Genomic DNA, 26,883 nt, shown 5'->3' with positions numbered 1-26,883 from the left:
CCCTCAACTCTCTCTTTCTCTCTCACACACACACACACACACACACACACACACACACACAACCCATATACTCACATGGGTTGCATATTCACATGCAATTAAGTGTTCTGTGAACCTCTGGCTATGTTTTAAATAAAATTTCATTTGAAGCCTTGTCATGTGCCAGTTTGAGGCCCCAGATTAAATAGTTAGAATGTGACCCTGATTCCAAGTATTAAGGGGAGGAAAAAAATTGTTTAAACTATGTCAGCAAGACAACATCATTTATTCTCAATTTTAGAGGGTCATGTTGATGCCAGAGCATGTCCTAGGGCTCTGCCTGGGCAGCATACTCACAAATAAGCAATGTGTATCCACTCATACTAATTGTAGTCTTAGACAATTCACCTTCATGGAGTAAAGAGAGCTCCAGGCAAGGGTGTTGGCTTGAGGAGAATAACAAGGTTTCCTCTAGATGTAAATTAAGTTCCTGGAGGTACGAAGGCATCAAGACTTGACTGTCTCAAAGTGAACTTTGGTAGGAATTATAGGCATTTATATATTCATCTTGCTCATTCAGAGATTGTAGATTTCAGACTGAAAACCTAGTGTGGACTCTCAACTCAAGACGTTGGGCAATGAGTCTTTCAGGACCCATTTATAATGTGGGGATGAAATTTGCAGGGCCGTTATGAGCACTCAGTAGGGTGACATTAGTAACCCTTGAAAGCACTTGGCATGTGAAGTGCTCCATGGGAGCTTCTTTCCCATAGCACAGCTGGAGCTCAATAAATACTTATTAATAATAAATATTTATTACAGAACGGATTTCCTTCTTTCTATTCCACTGAAGTGCCCAATATCTTTCTATTAGCATTTCGGTTGCACTTAAAAATCTCACCACTTGCTTCCAGTTTCCATTCATGCAATAGCTTAGACCAGAGTTTCCGCTAAGCTGGTTAAGGCTTCAGGGAAGAGGAAATGGGACAGAAAAGAGTTGCATCTGGAGAAGGCTTGAGTCTGGCAAGACCTGGAGGTGAAGGCAAAGTCCGATTCCTGCAACACCTTTTATGGGCTCTAGGGAGAGCTCCAGACCTCCTTCCTCATAAATACCTTGGCCACTACCTCATTCTTAATCAGGTTTCCTACAAATCTCTTGGCTAGTGAAGCCACATTGAATCACTGGGTTTCCGACACAGACCCTACCTTGACCTCAGACTTTTGTGAGCTCCCTAACTCCAGCTTTTCAAGTCATGCCAGTCTCAGCCCTTCACTGTCCTTGCGGTCTTGTCTCTTGGGGATCCAGCATCTTTCCAGACCTGCCTCTTCAACCCTGCCACCCACATTCCTGTCGCTCACATACACCACAGATCTGTCTTCTGCTTGACCCAACTGTGAGGGTTTTGGGATCCCAAGCCCATCCCCATAGTGAGAATACCACTTTGGAGAAGGGCAGGCAACAAAAGGAACAGACAGAAGTGAACTTTTGCAGGGAAGAGCTTTCAAAGTGCCTGCTCATACCTTAAAGAATGTCCAGCTCAGAGTTTTGGGGGAAGAAAAAGTAATTTGTAGATCAAGCCTCTTTTGGCTCTTTGTGGAGATTTCCAAATTTCTTCTGGGAGGCTCCTGGTCTGTGGCCGGGGGAAAGGAAAACCCACACCTGGGAGGCCAGCTTGTCTTTTTCAGGCTGTCTTCATCCTGAGGAGTCCCGAGAAGTAGGGCAGTCTTTGGTCGTGGCCCCTGGCCCAGGCTCTGTGGGGAGGAACGAGGCTCTGCTCAGACATTCCAGCGGCTGCTCAAACCCAGTGGCACTTCGTTAAGTCTCGGGCCACACCCTCTCCTCTGAGTGTTTGCTGGGATTGCTATGGCAACCGATACACCCTCTCTTTATGCTCGCCTCTCCTTGCCCCACACCGGTCAGCTCCATCACCAACACCTCTACGGTGGCCCTTTTCAGATTCCTTCCTAGTTTCCAAGGGACATGGAGGCTACAGGGTGAGGATGAAAACATCTTACCCCGTCAGATACCCGAGAGTGAGACTGTAAGGTCCAGAGATCCAAAGGGCATTAGACTGACCTTCTTGTTCCGGGGTTACCGTGGTGTAGACATAACAGATCTGTGGGTGTGGTCGAAAGCTTCTATTCTAGAACTGTAGAGACATCTGCATAGCTGGAATGGTGTGCCTGAGAATGCAACCAGGCTGGAGGGTGGGAATGGCTCCCAACGTCAGTATAGATCAAAAAGTCAGTGAGATCAGAAGTGGGAGGAAGTCCATGCCCATGCACGCCAGTAAACTCATGTCACAAGGATCCTTGAAAATGCATAGGCCCAGCTCCCTAGTCATGCCTTCTCCACGGAAGGGACTGACGCTGTGCTGATGACCAGGATGAAGCAGCAACACATGGACTTGTAAAGATCACAGGGTCTCCTTTGTCAGTTTTGCTGCATCCAAGGAAACCTCTCCTCCCTTCATCAGCAAAACAAAACATGGCAAAACAACAGGCAAAATAAGTGTTTTCAGTTAAATTGTGCTCTTGCTTAAGCCCAGTCACCATGTTGACCTAATATAGGCTCCAAGTGTTCCAGGGTGAAAGGGGGTGGTCTAAGTGGGACACCTGCAGCATGGGAGGGCAGTAAAAAGGGTACACGCTTGTAGTTGTTGTACAGCAGAAACTAACACAACATTGTGAAGCAATGTTTTTTTTAAATCTGCCAAGTATAGTTTTTTTTTTTTAAATGGTCCTGTAAAAAAAATATTTTTTAAATAAAAATTTTAAAAAAATATACTCTGGCTCCCATACTTACCTGCCTTATGGCCTTGGGATAGTTATTGAAAATTTCTGAGTTTCCTCATCTTTAAAATATAGATACTATACTAATGCATATATATGGAATTTGAAAGATGGTAATGATAACCTTATATGTGAGACAGAATAAGAGACACAGATGCATAGAACAGTCTTATGGACTCAGAGGGAGAAGGTGAGGGTGGGACGTTCTGGGAGAATAGCATTGAAACGTGTATATTATCATATGTGAAACAGAACACCATTCCATGTTCGATGCATGAGACAAATGCTCAGGGCCGGGGCAATGGGATGACCCAGAGGGATGGGATGGGGAAGGAGGTGGGTGGGGGGTCCAGGAAGGGGAACACATGTAAACCCATGGTTGATTCATGTCAATGTATGGCAAAAACCACTACAATATTGTAAAGTAATTAGCCCCCAACTAAAATAAATAAATTAAAAAAATGTAGATACTAACAATATCTGCCCACAGGCTTGCTGGGAGAATTAGACAAAAGAAGCCATGTCAAAGGGATGGTACCTAGCACATAATAAGCAATCAACATCACTTGCTATTAAAAACAACATCTTCAGTGACAAATCTCCCATAAAATGGTGAAACCTCTTAGAATTCAGTTTCAAAGATAGCACGTTATAGTGTATACAGAAGTTGAACTATAATGTTGTCACATGAAACTCATATAATGTTATAAACCAATGTTACTCCAAAAACAAAATCCAGAGGGGAAAAAGAAAAGAATGCATAATATGAACTTGAAACATGTTTTCTTGCTACACTATAATGTGGTCAAGAGAAATGAAAGTGTCAGTCCCTCAGTCATGTCTGACTTTTTGCAACCTCCTGGACTGTAGCCCGCCAGGCTCCTCTGTCCATGGGATTCTCCAGCAAGAATACTGGAGTGGATTGCCATGCTCTCCTCCACATCAAGAGAAAGCAACTGGGAAAGGATAATATTAGTGGCACGTGTGGCTCTATTTCAGTGTGTAAGAACAGTAAAGACAGCCCAGCCAGGATGCACCAATGTTGTGGGACATTTACTAGGTGTATTCCAAGCACTGTGCTAACGTACTTCCAAAAGCTTCCATCATCTCATCTTTAGGCTGCTGTGTCAGTTCCTAAGCTACTGTCTCCCAGCTCAAACCCACCGTCTTGGCCTCTGCTTTGTGATGCTGCTTTTAGAATACTACAAACTTCGGTTCCTTTGGTCAGTTTCATGTTAGCTTTTGTCAATAGGGGCCACGAGAGAGAGACTGGAGGAAAGAAGGGAGAAAGGAGTGGTTCCTTCTGGTTTACTTGTGTTTCATGTCAGCATCATCCTGCCAATGGCTCTTAAATGTGGCAGCAGAAGTTGGTTCTGGTCTCTGTTGTCTTGGTGCCCTTGAAGGACACGCAAAGAAGCCCCACCACCAGGCAAATGTCCTCTCCCTGAGGAAACGTACTTTATTTTTCTTCCCTTTGTTTTCTGAGTCCAAGAGGAATGGCTGCTTCCTGAAGGTATTCATACCTCTGTGCTATCTCAATGTTTCATATAGTTGTGCTTTCATTATTTGATCCTCTACTATCTTTGAACCAATTCCCTTTATCAAATTATTTCTGTGGAAATCCTCACTGGATCTTAACTAACACACTGTTCAAGAGGCAGAAACCGACAGAGACTTTGGGAATGCTTTGTTTCTTGCCACTTAAGATCCCAAATGAACACCGTGAAGACTATCTTAAAAGACAGATTCAGAAATGAAAAACGATGGTTCAGAAAATCTAAATAAAATGCTGTGAAAGTGATCATGTAGTAACAGGGCCAGAGATCTCAGAAATGTGCTTTTTGTTCTCACTCTATTTCCGTTATCAGTGTACAATGAACGTGTATTCACTTTTGTATATGTCATAAGTTATGTGATATTATTATATATTGTAGTGCATACATAAAGGATTTTCCTGGGGGACTTCTCTTGTGGTCTAGTGGTTAAGAATCTCCCTGCTAAAGCAAGGGACATGGGTTCGATACCTGGTCCAGGAAATAAGGTCCCGTGTGCCATGGGGCAACTAAGCCAATGTACCATAACTACTGAGCCCAGGCACCTCAACTAGAAAGCCTGTGTGATGCAAATGACAGAGTCCACATCCTCTGGAGCCTGTGTGCCACAACAAGCAGCTCACAGCTGCAACCAAGACCAGATGCAGCTAAATATAAATAGATAAATATTTTTTTTAAATGATCTTTCTGGAGAGTCCTGATTTTTGGTATTCTGTGCCTATTCTTTTTCTGTAAATTAGGGAAGGCAAATGCATGGCACATATCTTATCATTCACCGTTTCCATATCCATACTAGGCATTCATCACACCTCTCACAACTCCTTCTGGCCAGATCCAGATCCAGCCTCAGAAGCCTTCTGAAATCACAGGCAGCCACTACACTCGATCAAATTTAGCACTCAAGTGAAAACCCATTTGCCAGCCTCACAATCAATCTTCAAGTTTATGGAAATATCTTTACTTTTGGCATCAGAATTCATCTTCCAGATTGTCACTCAGACCCCAAAGAGTTACAAAATTACTATGCCAGATGATACATAATAATTTTGAGTTTGAAGTATCTATTGTTAAGTCCCAGCAAGGAAAGAAGAACACATTTTAGATAATTCAATAGAAAAAAATGGGAAACCAATTAGAAAGGTTTTGGAGTAACAGAAAGGGCATGTGAAAAATCATGGGCCAATCCCAAAGATTGGCGACAGTGGAAAACTCCTGCCTTGAGGAGATAAGATAGTGTTACTGAAACCCAGGACTTGGAGCCACATAAAGGGAGCTGAAAGCATGGCAGGAATGTGCTGGAGGAGTTCTGAAGCCAGAGAGGCAGCTGGAATCACAGAGGAGATGCTAAGGACACCATCCAGTCAGATAGAGGAAGAAATACCCTGGCTTCTTCCCTCTCCCTGTCCTCCAATCTTACCCAAGTGCCTGACATTACCTCCCTCCACCCCCGGAGCTGAAAGCCTGTTGGCAAAGGTGTGTGGGAAGTGTAACTTGAAAGAACCAGCTCTCTGTGACACAGAGGAGAGCAGCAGAAGGCTGGGGGATGGATCTCAGGACAAACAGGCAGTAGGCTGTTGAGCAGTACTTGCATTACCAAGTTACACTCAACAGTCCCTGGGGCAAAATGGCCATGAAGGCATGTCCCCCTTGGTCTTATCCACAGGCTCTTAGGTGCCAGGACATCGCAAAGTCACAGCAGCAGACAGTTTCATCTTTAAGCCAGTCGATCACAGAACACTGACTCACTGAACAGCAAAGGCCTCAGAGTCATCTGACATTTGAATCCTTCTGAATGAAGTTTCTCTTAATTATTAAGTGCAGAATACAGCTGGGGTTTTCCTCCTGGGACAGGTAGCAAGAAATCAACTAGACTAATTTGTAGCCCCGTGTGAACAGACATATTCATAAACTCTAAGAAAAGGCAGTTTGGGTGATGAAATAAGATCTAAAAACTGGTCCATCAGTTTAATTACGGCACACCCTGCAAAGTCCTGGCACAAAGAGGGATTTTTCCCTCTCACTTTGGAAGAGTGAAGACACGAGTCAAATTCTGGAGTCTCACTTGCATCAGAGAGAAACTGTCAGCTGTTCCATATAATGCTGAGGTTTCATTTGACACTAAGCTGTTCATTCACTGGTTCAGTTGAAATGACAATGAAATGGAAATTGATGATGGAAATGGAGAGGAGCCTGTAGTTTATCAAAATCAGGCTGGGGTCCTGCATCAGCACATCGAGCTCTGCTATCCTGAAGGACAGGAGGCTTTTGTTTCCCAAGTTCTCACTCAAGTATCAGGTGTTAACCATGGATGCATGCAGAACACCAAGAACAGAGGAAAAGAACCATTAAAGACCAACACAAGGCTACATTCAACAGACAGAGCTGGAGTCCCAGTCTTTCTTGGCTCTCTGTTATCCTCCTGTGACAGACAAAAACAAGCCAAACAAACCCCAAACCAAGCCAAAGAGACAAGCAAACCAGCTTGGAAACAAGCTACGCACCCTGAATTCTTTTCCTGATCGTGGTAGCTTTGCATGGGTCCAGACACATTCTCTTTTATGATCTGATATAAGGTAACCAGAAAGCTATTTGTAAAAATCTCCATGGAAGTTGTTTCCCTTTCTAGGAAACTCAATGAGAAGCCAACTCAAGAACAGTGGAAGCCAGATGGTGTAACGGTTAGAGTCAGACAGCCCTTGGTGAAGATGCCTATATGACTATGCTGCTGAGAACCAGGGCAAGTTACATAAAATCTCTCTGGTTTTGCTTCCTCTTCCCTGGGAGTATCCAGTTCACAGAACTGTCATGAAGACTGAGGGCGAGCATGTCGTTAAAGTGTTCAGTGCAGTGCCTGGCACACTTTATGTGTGGGATGGACACACTTATGTCCAGGAAGTTCCAAATGCAAAGGGGCATAATAACAAAATAATTAGAAGAAACCCTTCCCTTCTAATATTTTTTCTTTGACCCAAATTGTCTTCTCCTTTCCTTTTTTTTTTTTTTTTCTTTTGCTGGCTCTAGAAGAACTTTCCCCCCTCCTAGAGTTTCCACTAAGTTCCGGAGGTTGATGGCTCAGTTGGTAAAGAATCTGCCTGCAATGTGGGAGATCCCGGTTCAATTCCTGGGTCAGGAAGATCCACTGGAGAAGGGAATAGCCTACCCACTCCAGTATTCTTGGGCTTCCCTTGTGGCTCAGCTGGTAAAGAAGCCGCCTGCAATGTGGGAGACCTGGGTTCCATCCCTGGGTTGGGAAGATCCCCTGGAGAAGGGAAAGACTACCCACTCCAGTATTCCGGCTTGGAGAATTACATGGTATAGTCCATGGGGTCGCAAAGAGTCGGACACGACTGAGTGACTTTCACTTTCCTGAGGTTCACCCTCTCCGAGGTACTGGGATGAAGCATCATCCTTCTTTTTTATCCTCCTCTGTTAGAGCAGAGACTCACCCTACTGGTGAGTGGGACGTGCACTGGTGAGCGTTCATGCAGCCCAGCCTGGGTAAATTCACCTCTCCTTTTCACGGTGAGTTCACACCTGGGACGGGAACTAGTTTAATGGTCTATCCCCGAGTGGATGGACTAGATGCCACTGACCCCTCCTCAGATTTCCTTAGTTTAGCAGACAGATCCCCATAGTGGCTTGAAACAATAACCATTTTGTTGCGTTGCATAATTTTCCGGGCCGGGAATTCAGGTGGGGCTTGGTGGGTGATTCTTCTCTTCCATGGGACGTTGATAAGAGGTCGCTGGGTGGTGTGCTGCTGGCAGAAGGGCCAAGACAGCTTCATTCACATGTCTGGGGCCTTTGCTGGAATGTCTGGGAGGCCGGGCTCCGCTAGCCCAGAGTGCTTACCCGTGACTCTCCAGCTTGGTGGCCCCAGCCCGGTGGCCTCCAGTTTCCACTCCAAGAGCAACAGTTCCAGAGAAAAAGGCAGAAGCCTCAAGGCTTTTTATGACTCAGACTTGGAAGTCAGAGCGTTTCATGTCCGTCATCATCTATTGGTCAAAACACTCATAAACCTGCCCAGATTCCGGAGGAGAGGCAGCAGAATACCCTTCTAGATGGGAAGGCGTTGAAGAATTTGTGGCTGTCTTTTAAAACTGCCAGTCGTCATGCTCTTTTAATAATTCCCGCTTGTGCACACAGACCAGAGCTCTTACTGTTACTTCTCAAGAGGGCCGACAAGTGCCCAGGCACTTAATATCCAGCTCTTGAAGAATTTAAAAGGATCATGTGTGTTGGTGGCAGCACAAAGAACATCTATATAAAGTTACATCGCAGGGAGGGGTCGAAAAGATTGAGGGTTTTGAGCTCCAGTTCATTACAGCCAGCCTCTCCCAAGTGCCTGAACAGAATGCAAGATAAGAATGTGTCAGGCAGGGCCTCTTGTAATATTATTATTAGATGCCCAATGTATAAATTTCACAACTCCCATAGTGTCCTGTCCATCTCTGTCATAGTTGTCACCCTTGTAAGGATGGGTTCAGTATCTAACTTTTCCTACAAATGCCACGCTCAGTGAGGTAGAATTAGCTTGTCTAATCAGCAGTGTATTCCCTATACTGAACAGTGTCTAAAATACAGCAGATGAGCAATAAATACATTTTATTGGCTAATTATTTGGAGATGGTGGTAGAAAGAAGATGAGAACCGCTAGTATCTAACAATAAGCTTATAATTTGCTATGAAGGTTTAACTTTTTTCCTACTTAGGTTGATGGGCTATAAGGCCTATGTATGTAGAATCTAAAGGCTTCCCAGTTGGCACTAGTGGTAAAGAACCCACTCACCAATGCAGGAGAGGTTAGAGACACAGGTTCAATCCCTGAGTTGGAAAGATCCCCTGCAGGAGTGCATGGCAACCCACTCAGTATTCTTGCTGGGAGAATCCCATGGACAGAAGAGCCTGGCAGGCTGCAGTCCATAGGGTCTCAAAGAGTTGGACATGACTGAGCAACTTAGCATGCACACATGTAGAATCTAAAGTATGACATTTAAAGCTTTAATATTAATAATTCCCCAGTTGGTCCAATCAGATTACCCTGATTAATGAAAGACACAGGTGACATCCACGCATTCAACACTTACTAACAGCTTAGTTTATTATTTAGTTGATTATTCCATTTGTATAATCGTACAATGATTCTCTTTTAAACAATACTGCTATACCTGAAGTTGGTCACACTATATCTCCCTTCCTTCTACAGTAGTAAAGTGGTTTTTTTCCACATTCGGTTTTTTTAACAGAACATTTTCAAATATCAAGAAGTGCGATGAACTAAAAGTAATGAATGGACCAAGCTCCATGGAAAACGATTGCACACTCAGTTAAAGGTCTAATGCTATTACCGTGGGCCATGTCCATTCAGGAGGAAACACTGGGGGGTCTCGTGGGAGCTGGGGCTGGCAGCATGTTGCTGGGTATAAGTGACTCCCTAAAGACCTGTTTGGCAGCTTGGAAAGTTGAGGTTTAATACTGGCCCCATCCATCACCTTTCTTTCCATCACCATTCTAGTCAGAATGGGTTCCTCCCATTGGGCAGTGTTTTCAGACTGTGACTGAGGGTGCCTTCCTCAGGCAAAATCCTCCAGGGAAATCCTCGGGGGAACCTCATGCTCTCTCCTGCCCTGTTCATTCTGACCTTATCTTAACTTGAAAGTAAATGGGACCCAGGCATAGGGGCTGTGTGTACAGTGTGTATGTGTGTATACAGAGTGTGTATATAATTTGTGTATATGATGTGTGATTCTGTAGTGTGTGAACATTGTGTGTATACTGTATATATATAGTGTGTGTCTGTAGAAAGTATATATGATGTGTGTATTCTCTGTGTAGTGTGTGTTGTGTATGTACAATGTATATGTACAGTATATGTGTGTATATAGTGTGAGTGCCTATGTGTAGTGGGTATAATATATATATATATACATATATATATAGTGTGTCTGTGTGTGTGTGCGCACAGAGGCTGTGTGTACCTATTGTCTGTATTTGTATCGTGTGTAAATCATGTGTATAATCTATAGTGTGTGTGTAGTATGTACATAGGCACAGTGTTTACAGCATGTGTATAGTGTGTGTATATGTGTAGAGTGTGTACAATGTGTATGTAGTGTGCATTGTGTTGTTCATGTAGTGTGTGTATATACTGTGAAGAGTTTATAATGTATGTAGTGTGTCTGCATGTGTGCAAATACTGTGTGTTGTGTGTAGCATGTGCATGTGTATGTGTGTAGCATGTATATACTGTGTAGAGTTGGTAGAGTGTGTCTGTAGTATGTGCACATACAGTGTGTGTGATGTGTGTGTAGTGTGTGCAGTGTGTATGTGTGTAAATACTCTCTGTTGAGAGTGTGTGCAATGTGTGTGTACTGTGTGGAGTGTATACAATGTGTATGTAGTCTGTGTATACACTGTGTAGAGTGTGTGTTATGTGTGCATGCGTGTTGTATATATATATATATACTGTGTAGTGTGTGTGTGTGTGTGTGTGTGTGTGTGTGTGTGTGTGTGTGTAGGGCACAGGGGACACTGAAGGAGGAAGAGGCTCGCAGAGGCAGAAGGAAAGGGTTGAGGAGGGTCGGAGGCAGGAGAGGCAGACAAAGATAAGGGGGGACCTTGTGGGGGGAGACAGGAAGAGGGAGGGAAGTGTGAGCCTGCTCCATTTCAGTAACACACAAGGAGGGACAGGAACAAGGAACGGTGGTCCTGATGCCACTCCCTGGCCCCTGCCCGGCCCAAGATAGCAGCGGCCCGGACGTCCTCTCCTTGGCTGTGCGGACCCCCTGTGTTTTCCATGCAGACTTGAATAAAGGACCGAGACATGGCAGCAGGGGCAAAACCAGGCCTTCCTAGCCCCACCCCATTGGCTGGGCTCCCCCCTCTGCTGCCCGTACCCCTTCCTGTCTGGTCAAGGTGAGACACTGAGGCGTTTCACTTGAGGGGGGTCTCAGGGTTTTCTGCCAACCTTTGCTCTGGAGGTGCATCCAGAGCTTGATCTAAACCTTTCCATCTTTCTACGGAAAGAGAGGGGCGTGAGGTCACCCCTGTCTGCAGAGCTGTCACAGGCTCACTCCCAGGCACTGGCGAGGAAAACTTGTGACCCGCCCTGAGGTCCCAAAGGGCAGCTGCAGGGTGAGGGTGCTGTGTCCCCTCCCTGCACCACACTACGGGCACATCTGTGCTAAGGAGGCAGGGGCCAAGGAGAGCGGGACCCGGGCAATACTGAAGGCAGTGCCGAGGAGGGTGAGGGCTGACAATCCTGTGCTCTGGAGTCCACAGCCTGAATTCATATGGTACCTCAGGCGGGTAAGAAAGAGTAGTTGTGAGAATCCGTTGTCAGTAAAGTGCTTAGAGCAGTGTCTGGCACACAGTAAGCACTCAACAAACGAGCTCTGTCATTCTAACCAGGCTTCCCAGGTGGCACTAGACCCACCTGCCAATGCAGGAGACATAAGAGATGCCAGTTCCATCCCTAGGTCAGGATGATCCCCTGGAGGAGGGCAGGACAACCCACTCCAGTATTCTTGCCTGGAAAATCCCATGGACAGAGGAGCCTGGCAGGCTACAGTCCATGGGATTACAAACAGTCAGACACGACTGAAGTAACTTAGCACGCACGTCATTCTAACCATTTAGAAAAACATCAATTGGATTCAACAACGGGCTTAAAAGATTCTTGTCTCCTTCCTGACCATTCCCTTGCGTTTCTAAGTGCAAAGTTCTGGTCAAAGGCAGGGTGGCTGAAAGTGTGTGTTCAGGCCTCTGAGGTGTGTGTGGGGGGACAGTTAAGGCCGTTGCTGGTCCAAAGGACCCTGCAGAGCTCTTTCTGAGGGGCTAGGTTTCCCTCTGGTTGGGCACCCACTCGTGCCAGTGCTAATGCTCAGGGAACTGGGCAGAAACAATGACCCAATCTTTACCTGCAGTCAGGGGAGCTCACCTACACAGCATTGCTAATGTTCCTGCAACAAAAGGGGGGTAAAAATGGTGGAATTCTCATCCAGAGAAATGACTTGCAAAACTAGCAACATAATTAAGGAAATCTGGCAAAGGGGATGCGGGGAAGTGGACAGAAGTGTTTTGTGAGGGGTAATAACTTCAGTTCATTACAACACTCCATGGAGGTCTTGAGCCTGCCTGACCAAAGCAGGCATCAGCCAGGACTGATCTGTGCAAGATAAAGGCTGTGGACACCACAGATTTCAGGTGTGTGATGTGTACTGCTGGTCTGGAGAAGTTCACCCTGGAGGTGCTGGAGTTTTTAAAAGAAGAAACTATACTTTTTTCCAGAATGTGGACTGCTAACTAGACTCCCAGGTAGACTGCTCCACAGGTACGTTATGTTGCCTCTTAAAGATCATATTGTTCGGAGGAGGAGAGGGCAGTGTTCTTCTGGAAGGAGATTTAATTCCAGTCCTGTCTTAAAAGGTTGTTGTGGTTCAGTAGCTCAGTCACGTCTGACTCTTTATGACCCCATGGACTGCAGCACACCAGGCTTCCCTGTCCTTCACCATCTCCCCAAGTCTACTCAAACTCATGCCCATTGAGTCAGTGACACCATCCAACCATCTCATCCTCTGTTGTCTCCTTCTCCTCCTGCCTTCAATCTTTCCTACCACCAGGGACTTTTCCAATGAGTTGGCTCTTCGCATCAGGTGGCCAAAGTATTGGAGCTTCAGCTTCAGCATCAGTCCTTCCAATTAATATTCAGGATTGATTTCCTTTAGGATTGACTGGTTTGATCTCCTTAAAATGAGGGAGGACCTAAAAATCCAGGAGACCCACAGGAGCCCATAGTGAAGGCTGAGCTCACTTCTGAGGTGTGAAGAGAGCAATCGGAAGGCCTGGGGGAAAATCATAAGACCCACAGAGCAGCCACCTTCCCAGCTTTCTTGTCGTTCTCTGTGAGCAGAGCTTAGGTTCCCAGCATGAGAGCTTCCGGAGGACACGGAGAGTAGGGCCTGAGACCAGTGTAACAACTTTCTGGCCTCATCTCTGTCCCCAGTTGCACGGGACTTAGGAACTCAGCACCAGTGCACCAACCAGGTGGCCCTTTCACGAGAAGCATGGCAGAACTTGAGCATTCTGATGAACCCCTTGGACAAAAAATGAACAAAACAAACTAACTGCAAAACAAGCCCCAAAGTAACCCCCTAAAAGAGAAATTTATGAAGCCCTGGCTAGCAGGCTTACTGACCACTCAGATGGAGAACATGATACCAAAGAAGTTCCGCAGGGAGCAAGGGTCACCTTCTCCCCAGTTTAGATGTTGCTTGTGGAGGTTTGAATGTTCCATTAAAAAATATTAAAAATCCGCACGCCAACCCAGACATTCCCGTCCTCTCTCCTGCTTCCTTTTGGCAGCCACTCTCTGGCATCATGGCACTAAATGTCTTTGCTGTCCCCGTAATCGTTGTAGGGGATACTCAGGGTCTGCTCCTCACACGTCTTCCTGAGGTCCCGGCTGAGCTCTGACCATTCAAGTCCATAGGGCTTGATCTCGCTGTAGCGGCAGCCCAGGTACTTGAGGGAGCTGCGTCGCAAGCCTATCTTGGGTTCCTGGAGGAGTCCATTGCACCAACCGCTGAGATCTCCAAGCTGAGAAAGGATGAGACCCGCTTTCCTATGGAGCAAGCACAGAGGATGCTTAAGTTAGAAAGACAAGAAGGCAGGAAGGACAAATAGTGTGAGATTGTAAGCTTCAAGAGGGCAGAGTCCAGTCTGTTTTGCTTACTGTTCCATGTTTAGCACTTAGAAACGGGGCGGATAGGGGGGAACTCCCATAAATGCTCGTCAACAATGAATGAATGTTTGCAGCAGCACCTTTTACAATAGCTAGGACATAGACGCAACCTAAATGTCCATTGACACATGAATGGATACAGAAATTGTGATACTTATACACAATGGAATATTACTCGGCTATAGAAAAAGAATGCATTCCAGTCAGTCCTAATGAGGTGGATGAACCTAGAGCCTATGATACAGAGTGAAGTAAGTCAGAAAGAGAAAGACAAATATTGTATATTAATGCATGCTTATGGAATATAGAACGATGATACTTATGAACCTATTTGCAGGGCAGCAATGGAGACACAGACCTAGAGAACACATTTATGGACATCGGAGTGTGGGGGAGGGAGAGGGTGGGACGAATGGAGAGAGTAGCATGGAAACATACATTACCATATGGAAAATAGATAGCAAGTGGGAATTTGCTGTGTGACACAGGGAGCTCAACCCAGTGCTCTGTGGAATGATGCCCTGGAGGGGTGGCATGGGATGGGAAATGGGAGGGGGGGTTCAAGAGGAAGGGGACATATGTATATCTATGGCTGATTCATGTTGATGTATGGCAGACGCCAACACGATATTGTACAGCAATTATCCTCCAATAAAAAAAACATAATTAAGGAAAAAATGAACGAGTGAAATAATTAATTAATAAGGCTGTGTGAGCAAAGTTGGGCACTGAGATGAAACAAAGAAATAAAACACAATGAGGACAAATAAGAAAAAATGACTAATACTTTAGAAATGTATGCCCTCTTAAAATCATCGAGTTGTCAGTTTCGAAAGACAAATCAGATCAATTTACTTTAAAGCCAGTAATCTGTCATCATTTAATGACAAACATAATATGTTTGACTGGATATTTCCCTTTTCAAGGCTATTTCTGAACTGAGTAGAAGCAGCCAATATATTGCACTCGGAGGATATCAAGTGTAACTAATTATGCCTGCCTGAAGGTAATTATAGTGTGATAAGGGCGCCAACAATAAAGTCCTCAGTGCAGACTGACACAGGGTCATCCTTTGGGAAAATGCAGACTCTCAGTGGCACACATCACCTAATTAATCCCCAGGTGAGCTCCTGCTCTGTTTTGTAATCCCCCTCCAAAGTCAGGAGGCCCCATCCAAAGAGCAGGAAGAAAAGGAGGTGACAAGATAGCACCTGAGCTGTTGCAGATCCCTAAGAGAACTGGACAGAGGAGGGCAAGGTCTCCCCAAGTTCACACACACTAGAAAGGAGTGATCCCACCGGGCTAAGGATAGAATGTGGGACCCTGCATGTAGTTTGGGGAAACTGGCTGTCACCACGATCTTGCTAATCAGTGTATAGCTTCTCCCTGGCCTCTACTTCTGGTGTTAGAGACGGGACCCCCTGATAACCAGTTGTCAGCCCACACTGGCTTTGAATCTGAACACTTAGAATAAGTGAAGGAATGGGGTCCCCCTCGTTTAGCTCTGCTGTTTCCCTTCTTCCAATAACCACGGGTGACCAGAGACCTACGAAGAAATAGTCTCGTATTCCAACAAGCCTGTGCAAAGCTGTAAAATCTGTTCTGGAAAGCTCAGGGAACGGGACCCCTCACAGTATTTACATGGGAGGAATCATCTAATTCAGTCCACAACTCTTTCCAGAAACTGGGAGTTTACATGCCGAGTTTAGAATGAGCTCTCAAGAACAAGAAGCACGTTCATTTCAAGCCTCTTCTTCCGTCCTGGCTCCGAGCCCCACAGGGATGAGCTCACCGCATTCCTAGGAGGGCAAGTAAGGGATGGTAGGGGGATGATGTTGGAGGCAAGGTATTGAGCTGCGGCAGCAAAGTCAAGGGGCCGATGGGGTGTGAGGTCATCGGGGGCAGTTGTGTTTTCTCCCACTTCAATGGTGGGTCAGAGAAAATCAAACAAACACTCTGCCCACTAAGTCACATCTTATTCAGATTGTCTCTCCTCTTCCCATCAGCCTCTGCCATTTGGCCAAGCAGCCTTTCCAAAAGCCGTCAGCAACAGGGTCTTTGGTGGCCTTCCTCTTAATCTGTCCTGCTGCATGTCATTAGCTGCTGACACATTCTTGGGAGGTGGATGAAGGGTGAGGAAAGGAAGAGCGAAGGGCAGCCTCTGCATCTGCATCATCTTGAAGAGATGGATAAAGGAACACATCCTAGCCATCCTCTCCAACAAATGGATTAAATTAGCCCATGGAGTTTTGTGGCTATTATCATCGCTCACTTAAAAAAAGAAAATAATTAATTTGGGTCTGCCCTTGACTATCTCAGAGCCTGCAGCCTTCTTCTTTCTTAAGAGTGAAGCAACCAATGCTGTCCTCAACATAGTTCAACTCTCTACTCAATCTGGAGGCCTCCATGAATTTGGATGCAACTGGATTGAACTGAACCAATCCTTTCTGCTTGCTTGCAGGATGCATATACCCACCAACCCTTTTCTATTCATTCTCACAACTAACTCAAAAGTGGGTTGACGCATCTCAAAGCAGGAGACTTGTTGTTTCCTATGGTTCTCCCTTGGATCCATGACACTGAAAAATAAAACTTTATTGTCCATGAGATAATGAAACTACAATTTCCCCCTAATATATAGCCTTGAAAACCCAATATTACACATGAGAGAATCTCCTGGGAGGAGAGTTTTGAGAAGAGTATCAAGTCAGCAGCAGGCCTTACTTTACAGTGAGATCCACGTTTTTTTCCCCTGCTCACTTTCATTAACCAGTTTTCCTTCTGACTCTTGAGTTACAAGACAGAAATTTTAAAAGCAATCCATACGGCCTTTCATCGAGATGATGCATGCAAGGTTAGTGCTATTCAAATTGTGACATTTGCTTTTCCTGACAAAGAACTGCATATATGCACACTCCATAAATGTCAGAGGGAAGGAAGCAGGGAGCAGGAAACTGAAAGGAAAGCAGTGAGCGTGGAGGGAAAGGGGGACAGAGCTGGAGAGAAGGGGTGATACTAGTTACGAGTAATAATAAGGGCAGGAGTAATGGTAAGGTATGGAACAAGGAAGATATTTCTTAATATCTATCTACTTTCTAACCCAGTGTTTTGCTTTTTACCAAAACTGAGACAAAACAAATTCAAAGGCCCTTACGTGGTTCTCTCTGCATCCCATCCATAGCCATGGCATCTGTTTGCCCAAGGACTATCAACCTTGATAAATTTCAGGAAATAAGTTATGGAATGCCAAAAGATTCTTCTTGATCTTACACATAAAATCATTTTATTTTAGGAAGATAATCCTAAATTCTCTCCTTCCATCAAAAGCAAGAGAATACATGGTGGAGGGCAGATGCCCTACATGATGGTCTCCTAAGAGAGTTTATAATTTCAGATCACAAGAGGCACCCTGAGGCCGAGTCACCCTTCAGTCTGATGAGAGGTCAGATGGTTGGGATGACCTCTGGGTGATACCTTTGTTCATCTCATTGGCAGGAGAACAAGAATTCTGAGTGTCAGAGGATATTACTTATGTTGACTTTCTTCATTTATTTTCTCCTCTTTTTCTTTCACTTCCTTCCTCTCTCCCCTCCTTCTTTCCTTTCTTGCCTTATTTTTGTTCATTTATGAACTCCTACATAGTTTGGGAACATATAATTACCAACATTCTACACGAAAAGCTTCTTCATTGTGTCTGTCTGAAAATTCCATTATTGCCAGGGAAATCTCTTCTCAGAGCAGCAGTACACAGCTACGATGAATGGGACAAATGAAAGGGGACTCTCTACACATTCTTCCCATTCCTCTCTTTCCAAGAACTCTAACTGCGTTGTTGTTGTTTTTGTTCAGTCGCTAAATTCTGTCCGACTCTTTGTGATCACATGGACTGCAGCATGCCAGGCTTCCCTGTCCATCACTATTTCCCAGAGTTTGCTCAAATTAATGTCCATTGAGTTGGTGATGCCATCCAACCATCTCATCCTCTGTCACCCGCCTCTCTTGCCCTCATTCCCAGCATCAAGGTCTTTTCCAGTAAGTCGGCATCAGGTGGCCAAAATATTGGAGCTTCAGCATCAGCCCTTCAATGAATATCCAGGGTTGATTTCCTTTAGGATTGACTGGTTTGATCTCCTTGCTGTCCAAGCGTCTCTCAAGAGTCTTCTCCAACACCACAGTTCAAAAGCATTAATTCTTCAGCACTCAGCCTTCTTCACAGTCCAACTCTCACATCCATACATGACTATGGTCCAACTCTCACATACATACATAACTACTGGAAAAACCATAGTTTTTGACTATATGGACCTTTGCTAGCAAAGTGATATCTCTGCTTTTCAATATGCCATCTAGGTTTGTCATAGCTTTCCTTTCAAAGAGCAGGCAACTTTTAATTTCATGGTTGCAGTTATCATCCATTGAGATCAAAATCCAGTGATTTTGGAGCCCAAGAAAATAGAATCTGTCACTGTTTCCACAATCCCCATCCATTTGCATGAAATGATGGGACTGGATGTCATGATCTTAGTTTTTTGAATGTTGAGTTTTAAGCTGGCTTTTCACTCTCTTCTTTCACCCTCATCAAGAGGCTCTTTAGTTCCTCTTTGCTTTCTGGTATTAGAGTGGTATCATCTATATATCTAAGGTTGTTGATATTTCTCCCAGCAATCTTGGTTCCAATTTGTGAGTCATTCAGCCTGGCATTTCACACGATGTACTCCGCATAGAAGTTAAATAAGCAAGGTGACAATATACAGCCTTGATGTAATCCTTTCGCAATTTAGTACCAGTTCGTTGTTCCATGTCCGGTTCTAACTGTTGCTTCTGCATACAGGTTTCACAGGAGACAGGTAAGGTGCTCTAGCATCCCCATTTCTTTAAGAATTTTCCAGTTTGTTGTGATCTACACAGTCAAAGGCTTTAGCATAGTCAATGAAGCAGAAGTAGAGACGCTTTCCTGGAATTCCTTTTCTTTTTCTATGATCCAACAGATGTTGGCAATTTGATCTCTGGTTCCCCTGCCTTTTTTAAATCCAGCTTGTACATCTGGAAGTTCTCAGGTCACATACTATTGAGCCTCACTTGGAGAATTTTGAGCATTACCTTCCTAGCATGTGAGATGAGTGCAATTGTGCAGTAGTTTGAACTTTCTTTGGCATTGCCTTTCTTTGGGATTGGAATGAAAACTGACTTTTACCAGTCCCGTGGCCACTGTTGAGTCTCCAAATTTGCTGACACATTGAGTGCAGCACTTTAACAGCATTACCTTTTAGGATTTTAAATAACTCAGCTGGAATTCCATCACCTCCACTAGCTTTGTTCGTAGTAATGCTTCCTAAGGCCCAACTGACTTTACACTCCAGGATGTTGGGCTCTAGGTGAGTGACCACACTATCTTGGTTATCCAAGACCTTTTTTTTTTTTTTACAGTTCTGCATATTGTTGCCACCTCTTCTTAATCTCTTTTGCTTCTGTTAGGTCCTTTCTGATTCTGTCCTATATTGTGCCCATCTTTGCATGAAATGTTCCCTTGGTGTTTCCAGTTTTCTTGAAGAGATCTCTAGTCTTTCCCTTTCTATTGTATTCTTCCATTTCTTTGCATTGTTCACATAAGAAGGCTTTCTTATCTCCACTTGCTATTCTCTGGAACTCTGCATTCAGTGGGTATATCTTTCCCTTTCTCCCTTCCCTTCTCTTCTTTTCTCAGCGATCTGTAAGGCCTCCTCAGACACCACTTTGCCTTCTTACGTTTCTTTTTCTTTGATATGGGTTTGGTCACCACCTCCTATACAATGTTGTGAACCTCCATCCATAGTTCTTCAGGCACTCTGTCTACCAGATCTAATCCCTTGAATCTATGTGTCACCTCTACTGTAAAATCATAAAGGATTTGACTTAGGTCATGCCTGAATGGCCTAGTGGTTTTCCCTATTTTCTTCAATTTAAGCCTGAATTTTGCAATAAGGAGCTGATGATCTGAGCCATAGTCAGCTGCAGGTCTTGTTTTGCTGACTGTATAGAGCTTCTCCATCTTTGGCTGCAAAGAATATAATCAATCTGATTTGGTATATGTAACCTATCTCTGAGTTATATAACCTAAAAGCAGAGGCACTGAGTATTAGGAAGGTGTAGCCTCGGGGCCATGGTAAGTTGACAAACACTACATTAACCTAACTTTGGCCAAGTTAGATGCCAAGGTGGGTCACTGGCTATCTCTACTCTGCCTTTCAAGAGAACACAGAATTTAGCTCAAAATATATCTATATGGACTACCCTGGTGGTCCAGTGGTTAAGAATCTGCCTGCCAATGCAGGGGGCATGGGCTCAATCCCTGGTCCAGGAAGATCCCAGATGTCACTAAGTGGGCAACTAAGTCCTTGTGCCACAACAACTGAAGCCCGTGCGCCTAGAGCCCATGAGCCACCACAAAAGAAGCCACCACAATGAGAAGCTCATGCACTGCAAGGAAGAGTAGTCCCTGCTCTCTGCAACTTGAGAAAGCCCTCACAAAGCAACGAAGATCCAGTGCAGCCAAAAATAAAAATTAATTGATTAATTAATTTAAAAAATAAATCTGCATATGCATGTAACACATGCAAAGTTCACATACAATAAATTTTTTGGATAACCCCTTCAATAACATTTCTAATTTTCTTTCAAAAGACTAAGCTTCTGGCTCCTACAGTTTAGCCTTTGGAATGCTGCATCAGCATGATAAAGAAGGGGTAAACCAGCTCAAGGGCAAAGGTATTTTTCAGAGTTCAGGAAATGCATTCATGACTTGACTCCTTAAATACAGCCTATCCATAACTGATCTGTATGAACTGAGCTGCCTAAAAGCACAGGACCTACTTCTCTAGGCACCTAAGCTCATCCAGGATATCTGCAAATTCACGAAGGCAGTATTATACGGAAGAGCTACAAAGTTTCCAAGAGCTGAGATCTCTAAAAGAGAGGATGAAGTTTACTGATTACCTGGGGCCCAGTTCATCCTCACACCGCCAGGTGAATTCTCCAAAACTCTCATAGTGCTGGTTATAATGGTAGAGGACTCGATGGAGAGTCGGGGAGCCCAGATCTAGAAGCGTGTTGTAGGCGGTCTGCTGCTCCTTCCCACTGGTATAGCCATTGAAGAGATTGTAGATCTTGTCTGCTATTTCTGACAAGAGGAGAAAAGGCAAATAAATAAGATTATATATACATATATATATGTATATACATATATATGAGTGTGTGTGCGCGTGCTAAGTTGCTTCAGTTGTGTCTGACTCTTTGCAATCCAATGTACTGTAGCTGGCCAGGCACCTCTGTCCATGGGGATTCTCCAGGCAAGAAAACTGGAGTGGGTTGCCATATCCTTCTCCAGGGGAGTCTTCCTGACTGATGGATTGAACCAGCATCTCTTATGTCTCCTGAATTGCCAGATGAGTTCTTTACCATTAGCACCGCCTAGAAGCCCATATATATATAAGTGATATATATATACATATATATATATATGATTATAAGTATAAGCATGCATGTGTATATATGCATGTAACTGTGTATGTGTATACATATGCATGTGTGTATGTGTGTGTGTACGATACTTAAGGAATACTGAACCTAAGGCATGGAGAAAGTGGTTTGAGTAATTTACTTTATTTCTGCCCCATCAGGTTTCAGTTTTCTCTTCTATAAAATGAAAGGCTTCAAACAGAATCACTCTAAGGTCAACTGCAGTGATAATTTTTTTTGTCTTCACCCATGTTTCCTAAAAATACAGAGCCGGAGGGAAAAGCTCATAGATTGATACTTTATTGGCAAATGCAGTCCCAGGGAAGCAGGAGGGAGGATAGAGAGAAATGAGGCAAGAAAGGAGGCAGAGTACAATATTAGAAATTGCTCTAAGGAACTGACGGTGGTTTTGCAGGAGAGGATGCATGAAGCTACCCGGTTCCCATCAGTCCCTGGCAGGGAGAAACGAAGAAGACTTTATATCCAGCTCCCATCCAGGATCAGTCCACAGGACTTTCACACTTGCCCCTGTGAGGCGTTAATGCCCCTGCAGCTCTAGGCTGCATAGCTTGGGTACAAATGGGATTCTGCAAAAGCAGTGTGGAAGTCCTAAGCAGTGGGGAGCAGTGTGTGGCTCAGGGGTGAAGTGAGGCACGACCAGGTCATGCCTCCAGCAACATGAAGACCTGGAGTGGCTGCGGTGCCAAAGGGAACCTGACCCTGTGACCACAGGAATGCAGGTCCTTTGCTAGGGCCACTCAGACAGCTGGGAAGGCAAGCTTGTGGTGCTTGATCTGTGCTGACATGTACATTGAATCCAGTGCGTTCTGCAATTCCAAATGAGTGATCTTTTGGTTTAATTTACACCCCTTGGATTTCTGCCTCCAAGGTATGCATTGATAAGACCGAAGTTGGTGATGTGGCAAAGTGGCAGTGAATTTGTGCAGCCTTGGCATTCTTTCTTGTGGAGCTCAAAGCACTTTATCATTAAATATTTTCTCATTAAACCTGTCAGAAAGGACATTTGTTCACACTTCCTTCCTAAACAGCTGGGAACTGAGATCTGGAAAGCAACACTTTGTCTTGGGCCCAGTGTTAAATCTGGGGATGGAGAAACTAAGTTCTACAGCCTTCTGAGTCAGACTTTGCTCACTTGACCCCCTGTTGGCCAAGCCCTGATTCCTTGTCAAAATTTCAAATGAATTCAAGGCTTCTGGTAATGACAGAGCCATCACTGTAAGAGTTTCCTGGGTTGGAATGACTACAATTTTTACCTTTGTCCAAACACTGCAATGATTTCATTTTGTATTCTATCCTGCTCATTGTCCAGGAGTCAGATATTACTTCTTTAGTGTCCTGAGTGGCCAGAATAAGGCCAGACACTGTAATAGATTCAAAAATGTTAGCTCAATTGGTGAAATTCATGACTTTGGGAGTCATTTGAATCTACTTTGGGGGAGGGTTTCTGGTGATGTATCTCCAGACCAGGTTATACCAACCCATTAGCAGTTAAACTCTTGTAACCAGCATCTTTAGCTGCAATAAAAATAATTTCAGTCCAGAAATTCATTTGGATTTTCAGGACTTTAAAATTCTCAGGTTGTTAAAATAAGATCAAGAGATAAAGTAGACAGTGATTTAGACTATAAAGATCTCTGGTATTTATTATATATTAATAGAAAATAAAGAATATAAATAAAATTATATAGATTATAAAGAGCTCTGGTATTTATTTGTTAACAGCCTATTGATTGCTGAGAACATTACACCTGTGAATTCTAATCCTCACACCAGCACTGCACAATGATTATGAATGTTCTTGTCCTACAAATGAGAACAGTCACAGAGGCCAGGTTATCTGCCCAAGGTCGCACAGCCGGTGTGGGCTGGAGTCAGGGTTGAAAACGTTATCTACCTCCCATTGCTGTTTTGCATCGATGCTCAGGGGATGGTAGTGTTTAACCAATTTAACATGCAGGAGGCAGGGTCTTGGGGGATATTTTCTGGAGTGACTACTTCTGGCAGAGGACATTTCCCTGGCTGACCCATAGATGCTACATGAGAAAGAATCAAGTCAATAGGCAGGGAGTCTGTCATTTCTGCAGTAGAAATGGAAAGAAGAGGGACTATCCTAAGAGCTGTGCTGTGTTCAACGGGAGACAGGGAGTGTGTCCTTAGAGAAGAATGACCAATCGAGGAAAAATGCATGTGATGAGATCAGGGCCCAGACAGCAAGGTCTGGGGTTCCTTCTCCCGCTCTTTTACTGATGTCAGTCTGTTCTTATTTCTGGTGATGGGACATGGCATCCCAGGCTCCAGCCCTGGTGGTGACATTCTGCTGCAGAACAGTGATGACTGAGAAGGTGTTTTCTGGCATATTTACTATTCTCCTAACACAACAGTAATATCCCGCTAGAGAAGGCCATTAGCATCAGCGTTTGTGTCTGAGACCAGGTAAGATAGGCCCAGGTTCCACAATAAATCTCGTAAAACCAAGGTAACCTAACTCCAGGGCGTGCTTAAAAGCCTACATCAGTAAATGGGATGCTATGTTCAGAAAGATCTACATGCTAGGCTTCCAGAGACTGAGTATTTCTGGCTCTTGCTAGCTTCACTGAGGGAATTTATGGATATTATTTCATTAGCTTTCATAGCATCTGAGGAATTCACTAACTCAAAGAATGTTAAAGACTTTAAGGTATTTTGGGTTATCATTTACCCAGCTTTCAGCTTCCCAGAAGTCTTGAGTTATCCAAAATACATATGGGTCTTTTCTCTCTTGACATGCAGGGTGTTCAGGAATAGTTAAAATGCCAGTGAAGAGATGGCAATGTGTCAACATACGCAGCCTCATCACAAAAAGAAAAAACAAAAGAGAGAAGGGAGTTAAGAACTCTTGGGCAGCAGAATAAATCAACAGGGCTGGGACTAAAGGCCTCAGACCCAAAGGTATGCTTTGAGAACAGGCACCATGGCACCAAATGGAGTTGGGCTCCACTGGCTGTGTGACCTTGGACAAGTTACTTAACCTCTCTGGGTTTTAGTTTCCTTGTTTGTTCAATGATGATTAATAACACATATCTTCCAAGAGTATTGTGAGGCTAAAAGTGATGATGAACGTAAAGCCTTTCTTTAGCATGATGTCTGGAAAGAGCAAGTACACATTTATTGATTCATTAATTCATTCTAAAAAGTTTTTAACTGAGTGCTTACCACATGCTTGACATTTTTCTATGTACTTGGGCTACATCAGGGAGAAGCTTTGATAAAAGTTCTCATTTCATGACACAGTCCGGTGGTAAGACACATTCAGTGAAGCAATAAACATAATATATAAGTAAAATATGATGTGTTAAAAAACAAAACAGGAGAAGGAAGTCTGGGAGTGCTGGATGGGGCATTGCAATTTTAAATATGAGGGAATCACTGGAAAGATGACAGTCAAGCCGAGGCTTGGAGAAGGAGAGAGAATGAGCTGGGCTATGGTGGGCAGCAGATGTGAAAAATGCGGATCACCCGTGGTGTTTGGAAGTGAGGGAGAGAGAGCCGGACAATAGTAGATATTATTTTTAAAAATCACTGTTACTGGTTCTCTACTCGATCATGCTTTTCCCAGTGCCATGAGACAGAGGTTGAAATGCAGGAGTCCAAAAGCGGGGCCGGGGGAAATAGTCTTATTTAAATGAAAAGAAGTGACTCCAAGGGCAGGAGGGAGCTGTCTTATCCTCAAGCAGTGGTTGCTCTTTCTACTAAGAAACAAGGACTTCCCCGGTTGCTCAGATGGTAAAGCATCTGCCTACAATGCGGGAGACCCAGGTTCAATCCCTGGGTTGGGAAGATCTTCTGGAGAAGGAAATGGCAACCCACTCCAGTATTCTTGCCTGGAAAATCCCACAGACGGAGGAACCTGGTAGGCTACATACAGTCCATGGGGTCGCAGAGAGTCGGACATGACTGAGTGACTTCACTTTCACTTTTCACTTTCAAACATCCTTGGAAGCATCTACCCTTTCTGCAATGGCTTCCCTGGGTGCTGTGATGAAAGTCTCCCAAATGGAGGTCCTAAGTCATCAGTTTCATTATTTTGGTGTGGAACTACCTAAAAGCCCAGGCTGTCCCCACACTGAAGTAACTGATCGTAGAATTCCACATGAAAACTTGAGGACCATGAATCCCAACTGGCTTTTTATCTTTGTCATTCTTGTGTGCTGTGTTTAGTCACTCAGTCGTGTCCGACTCTTTGCGACCCCATGGAACATAGCCCGCCAGGCTCCTCTGTCCATGGGGATTCTCCAGGCAAGAATATTGGAGTGTGTTGCCATGCCCTCCTCCAGGGGATCTTCCCAACCCAGAGATCAAACCCAGGTCTCCTGCTTTGCATTCTTAGCACTGTCCAAAACGCAAAGTCCTTTCCCCCGCATCCTCCAAGTCTGTCTGTCCTCTCCCCCACCTTTCTCTCTCTGTGCTGCTCTGTGCTTCCTTCACACCAGGGGTTCTCAAACTTAAGAATTAAACTTGATTCACAGCCAGGAAGGCTTAGGAAAGCCCAGGTTTCTGGTTCCCACTGGAGTTCCTGATCCAGTAGGTCTCAGATGGAACTTAAGTGTCTGCATTTCTAACGAGCTCCCAGGTGATGCTGCTGCTGGTGGTCTGGACCACTCTTTGACCACCACTGTTCTATATTAATTCATTCTCTCAAAACTTTCTTACTTCCTCTGGGACCAGCATTGGTACATGGCAACTGAATCTCCCTTCACCCTTGACCTTGATGCACTCTCCTTCCCTCCACATCCCTGTGTTGGCTAAAACCTGCAGAAGGCCCCTCCCCCAGACGTCTATGTGTCTTCCTCCTTCACCTGCTTCCCAGCCCACTCTAGTTGAAATTCTACCCTCTGCACCTCTTAAACCATTCCCCTGCTTGTATGTCTCCATAACATATGTCACTATCTGACACAGTATTTATTTTCCCAATTTTCTTTTGTTTTTTGCTTTGTCATCCCTGATTAAATATAGTCTCCATGAGGCAGGGGATTTTTTTTCCCCCCTAATGCCTAAGTCAGATATTTAGAAAGGGCTTGAAATAAGTTGTTTTATTTGATAAATTCAGAAATCTGATTACAGAATTCTTGAAAACAGATTCTGAGCCTTGTTGTTTTTGTTTCTTTAGCATCTAATACCAGGGTGTGTTATTAATGAAGAAATAGCTGTGGAAGTAGCAATGAAGAAATGGATAGGATTTATGTTTGGCATCAGGAGAGGAGGATGGCTGCTGGAGGAAAGATGGATCAGAACTAGCCTTTGCTTAGTGAAGCCACATGAAGA

General features: G+C 44.4%; 1 protein-coding gene and 1 long non-coding RNA gene across 4 annotated transcripts in view; both read right to left on the bottom strand.

Annotated features, from left to right (window-relative positions):
- Window positions 1-246: 246 nt before the first annotated feature.
- LOC145507321 (uncharacterized) lies at window positions 247-2,060 on the bottom strand. The gene is made up of 3 exons (XR_014054774.1): window positions 1,996-2,060; window positions 1,501-1,731; window positions 247-469 (listed from the first exon to the last, which is right to left on the bottom strand). It is a non-coding gene; the product is annotated as an uncharacterized LOC145507321 (long non-coding RNA).
- Window positions 2,061-13,470: 11,410 nt separating this feature from the next.
- ASTN1 (astrotactin 1) overlaps window positions 13,471-26,883 on the bottom strand; it is a 345,878-nt gene continuing 332,465 nt past the window's right edge. For all 3 annotated transcript variants that reach the window (XM_081493881.1, XM_081493880.1, XM_081493879.1), the window contains exons 22-23: window positions 21,040-21,223; window positions 13,471-13,947 (exon numbers count right to left, since the gene is read on the bottom strand). In XM_081493881.1, coding sequence (XP_081350007.1) covers window positions 13,710-13,947; window positions 21,040-21,223 — 422 coding nt within the window. In that variant the 3' untranslated portion in view covers window positions 13,471-13,709. The remainder of the gene's footprint in view (window positions 13,948-21,039; window positions 21,224-26,883) is intronic.

Source organism: Giraffa tippelskirchi, chromosome 5 (assembly GCF_054371585.1).
Source record: "Giraffa tippelskirchi isolate mGirTip1 chromosome 5, T2T-mGirTip1v1.2.pri, whole genome shotgun sequence".
Classification (NCBI taxonomy): Eukaryota; Metazoa; Chordata; class Mammalia; order Artiodactyla; family Giraffidae; genus Giraffa; species Giraffa tippelskirchi.
The sequence above is the reverse complement of the archived record's forward strand: the minus strand, read 5'-3'. Positions and strand labels throughout refer to the sequence as shown.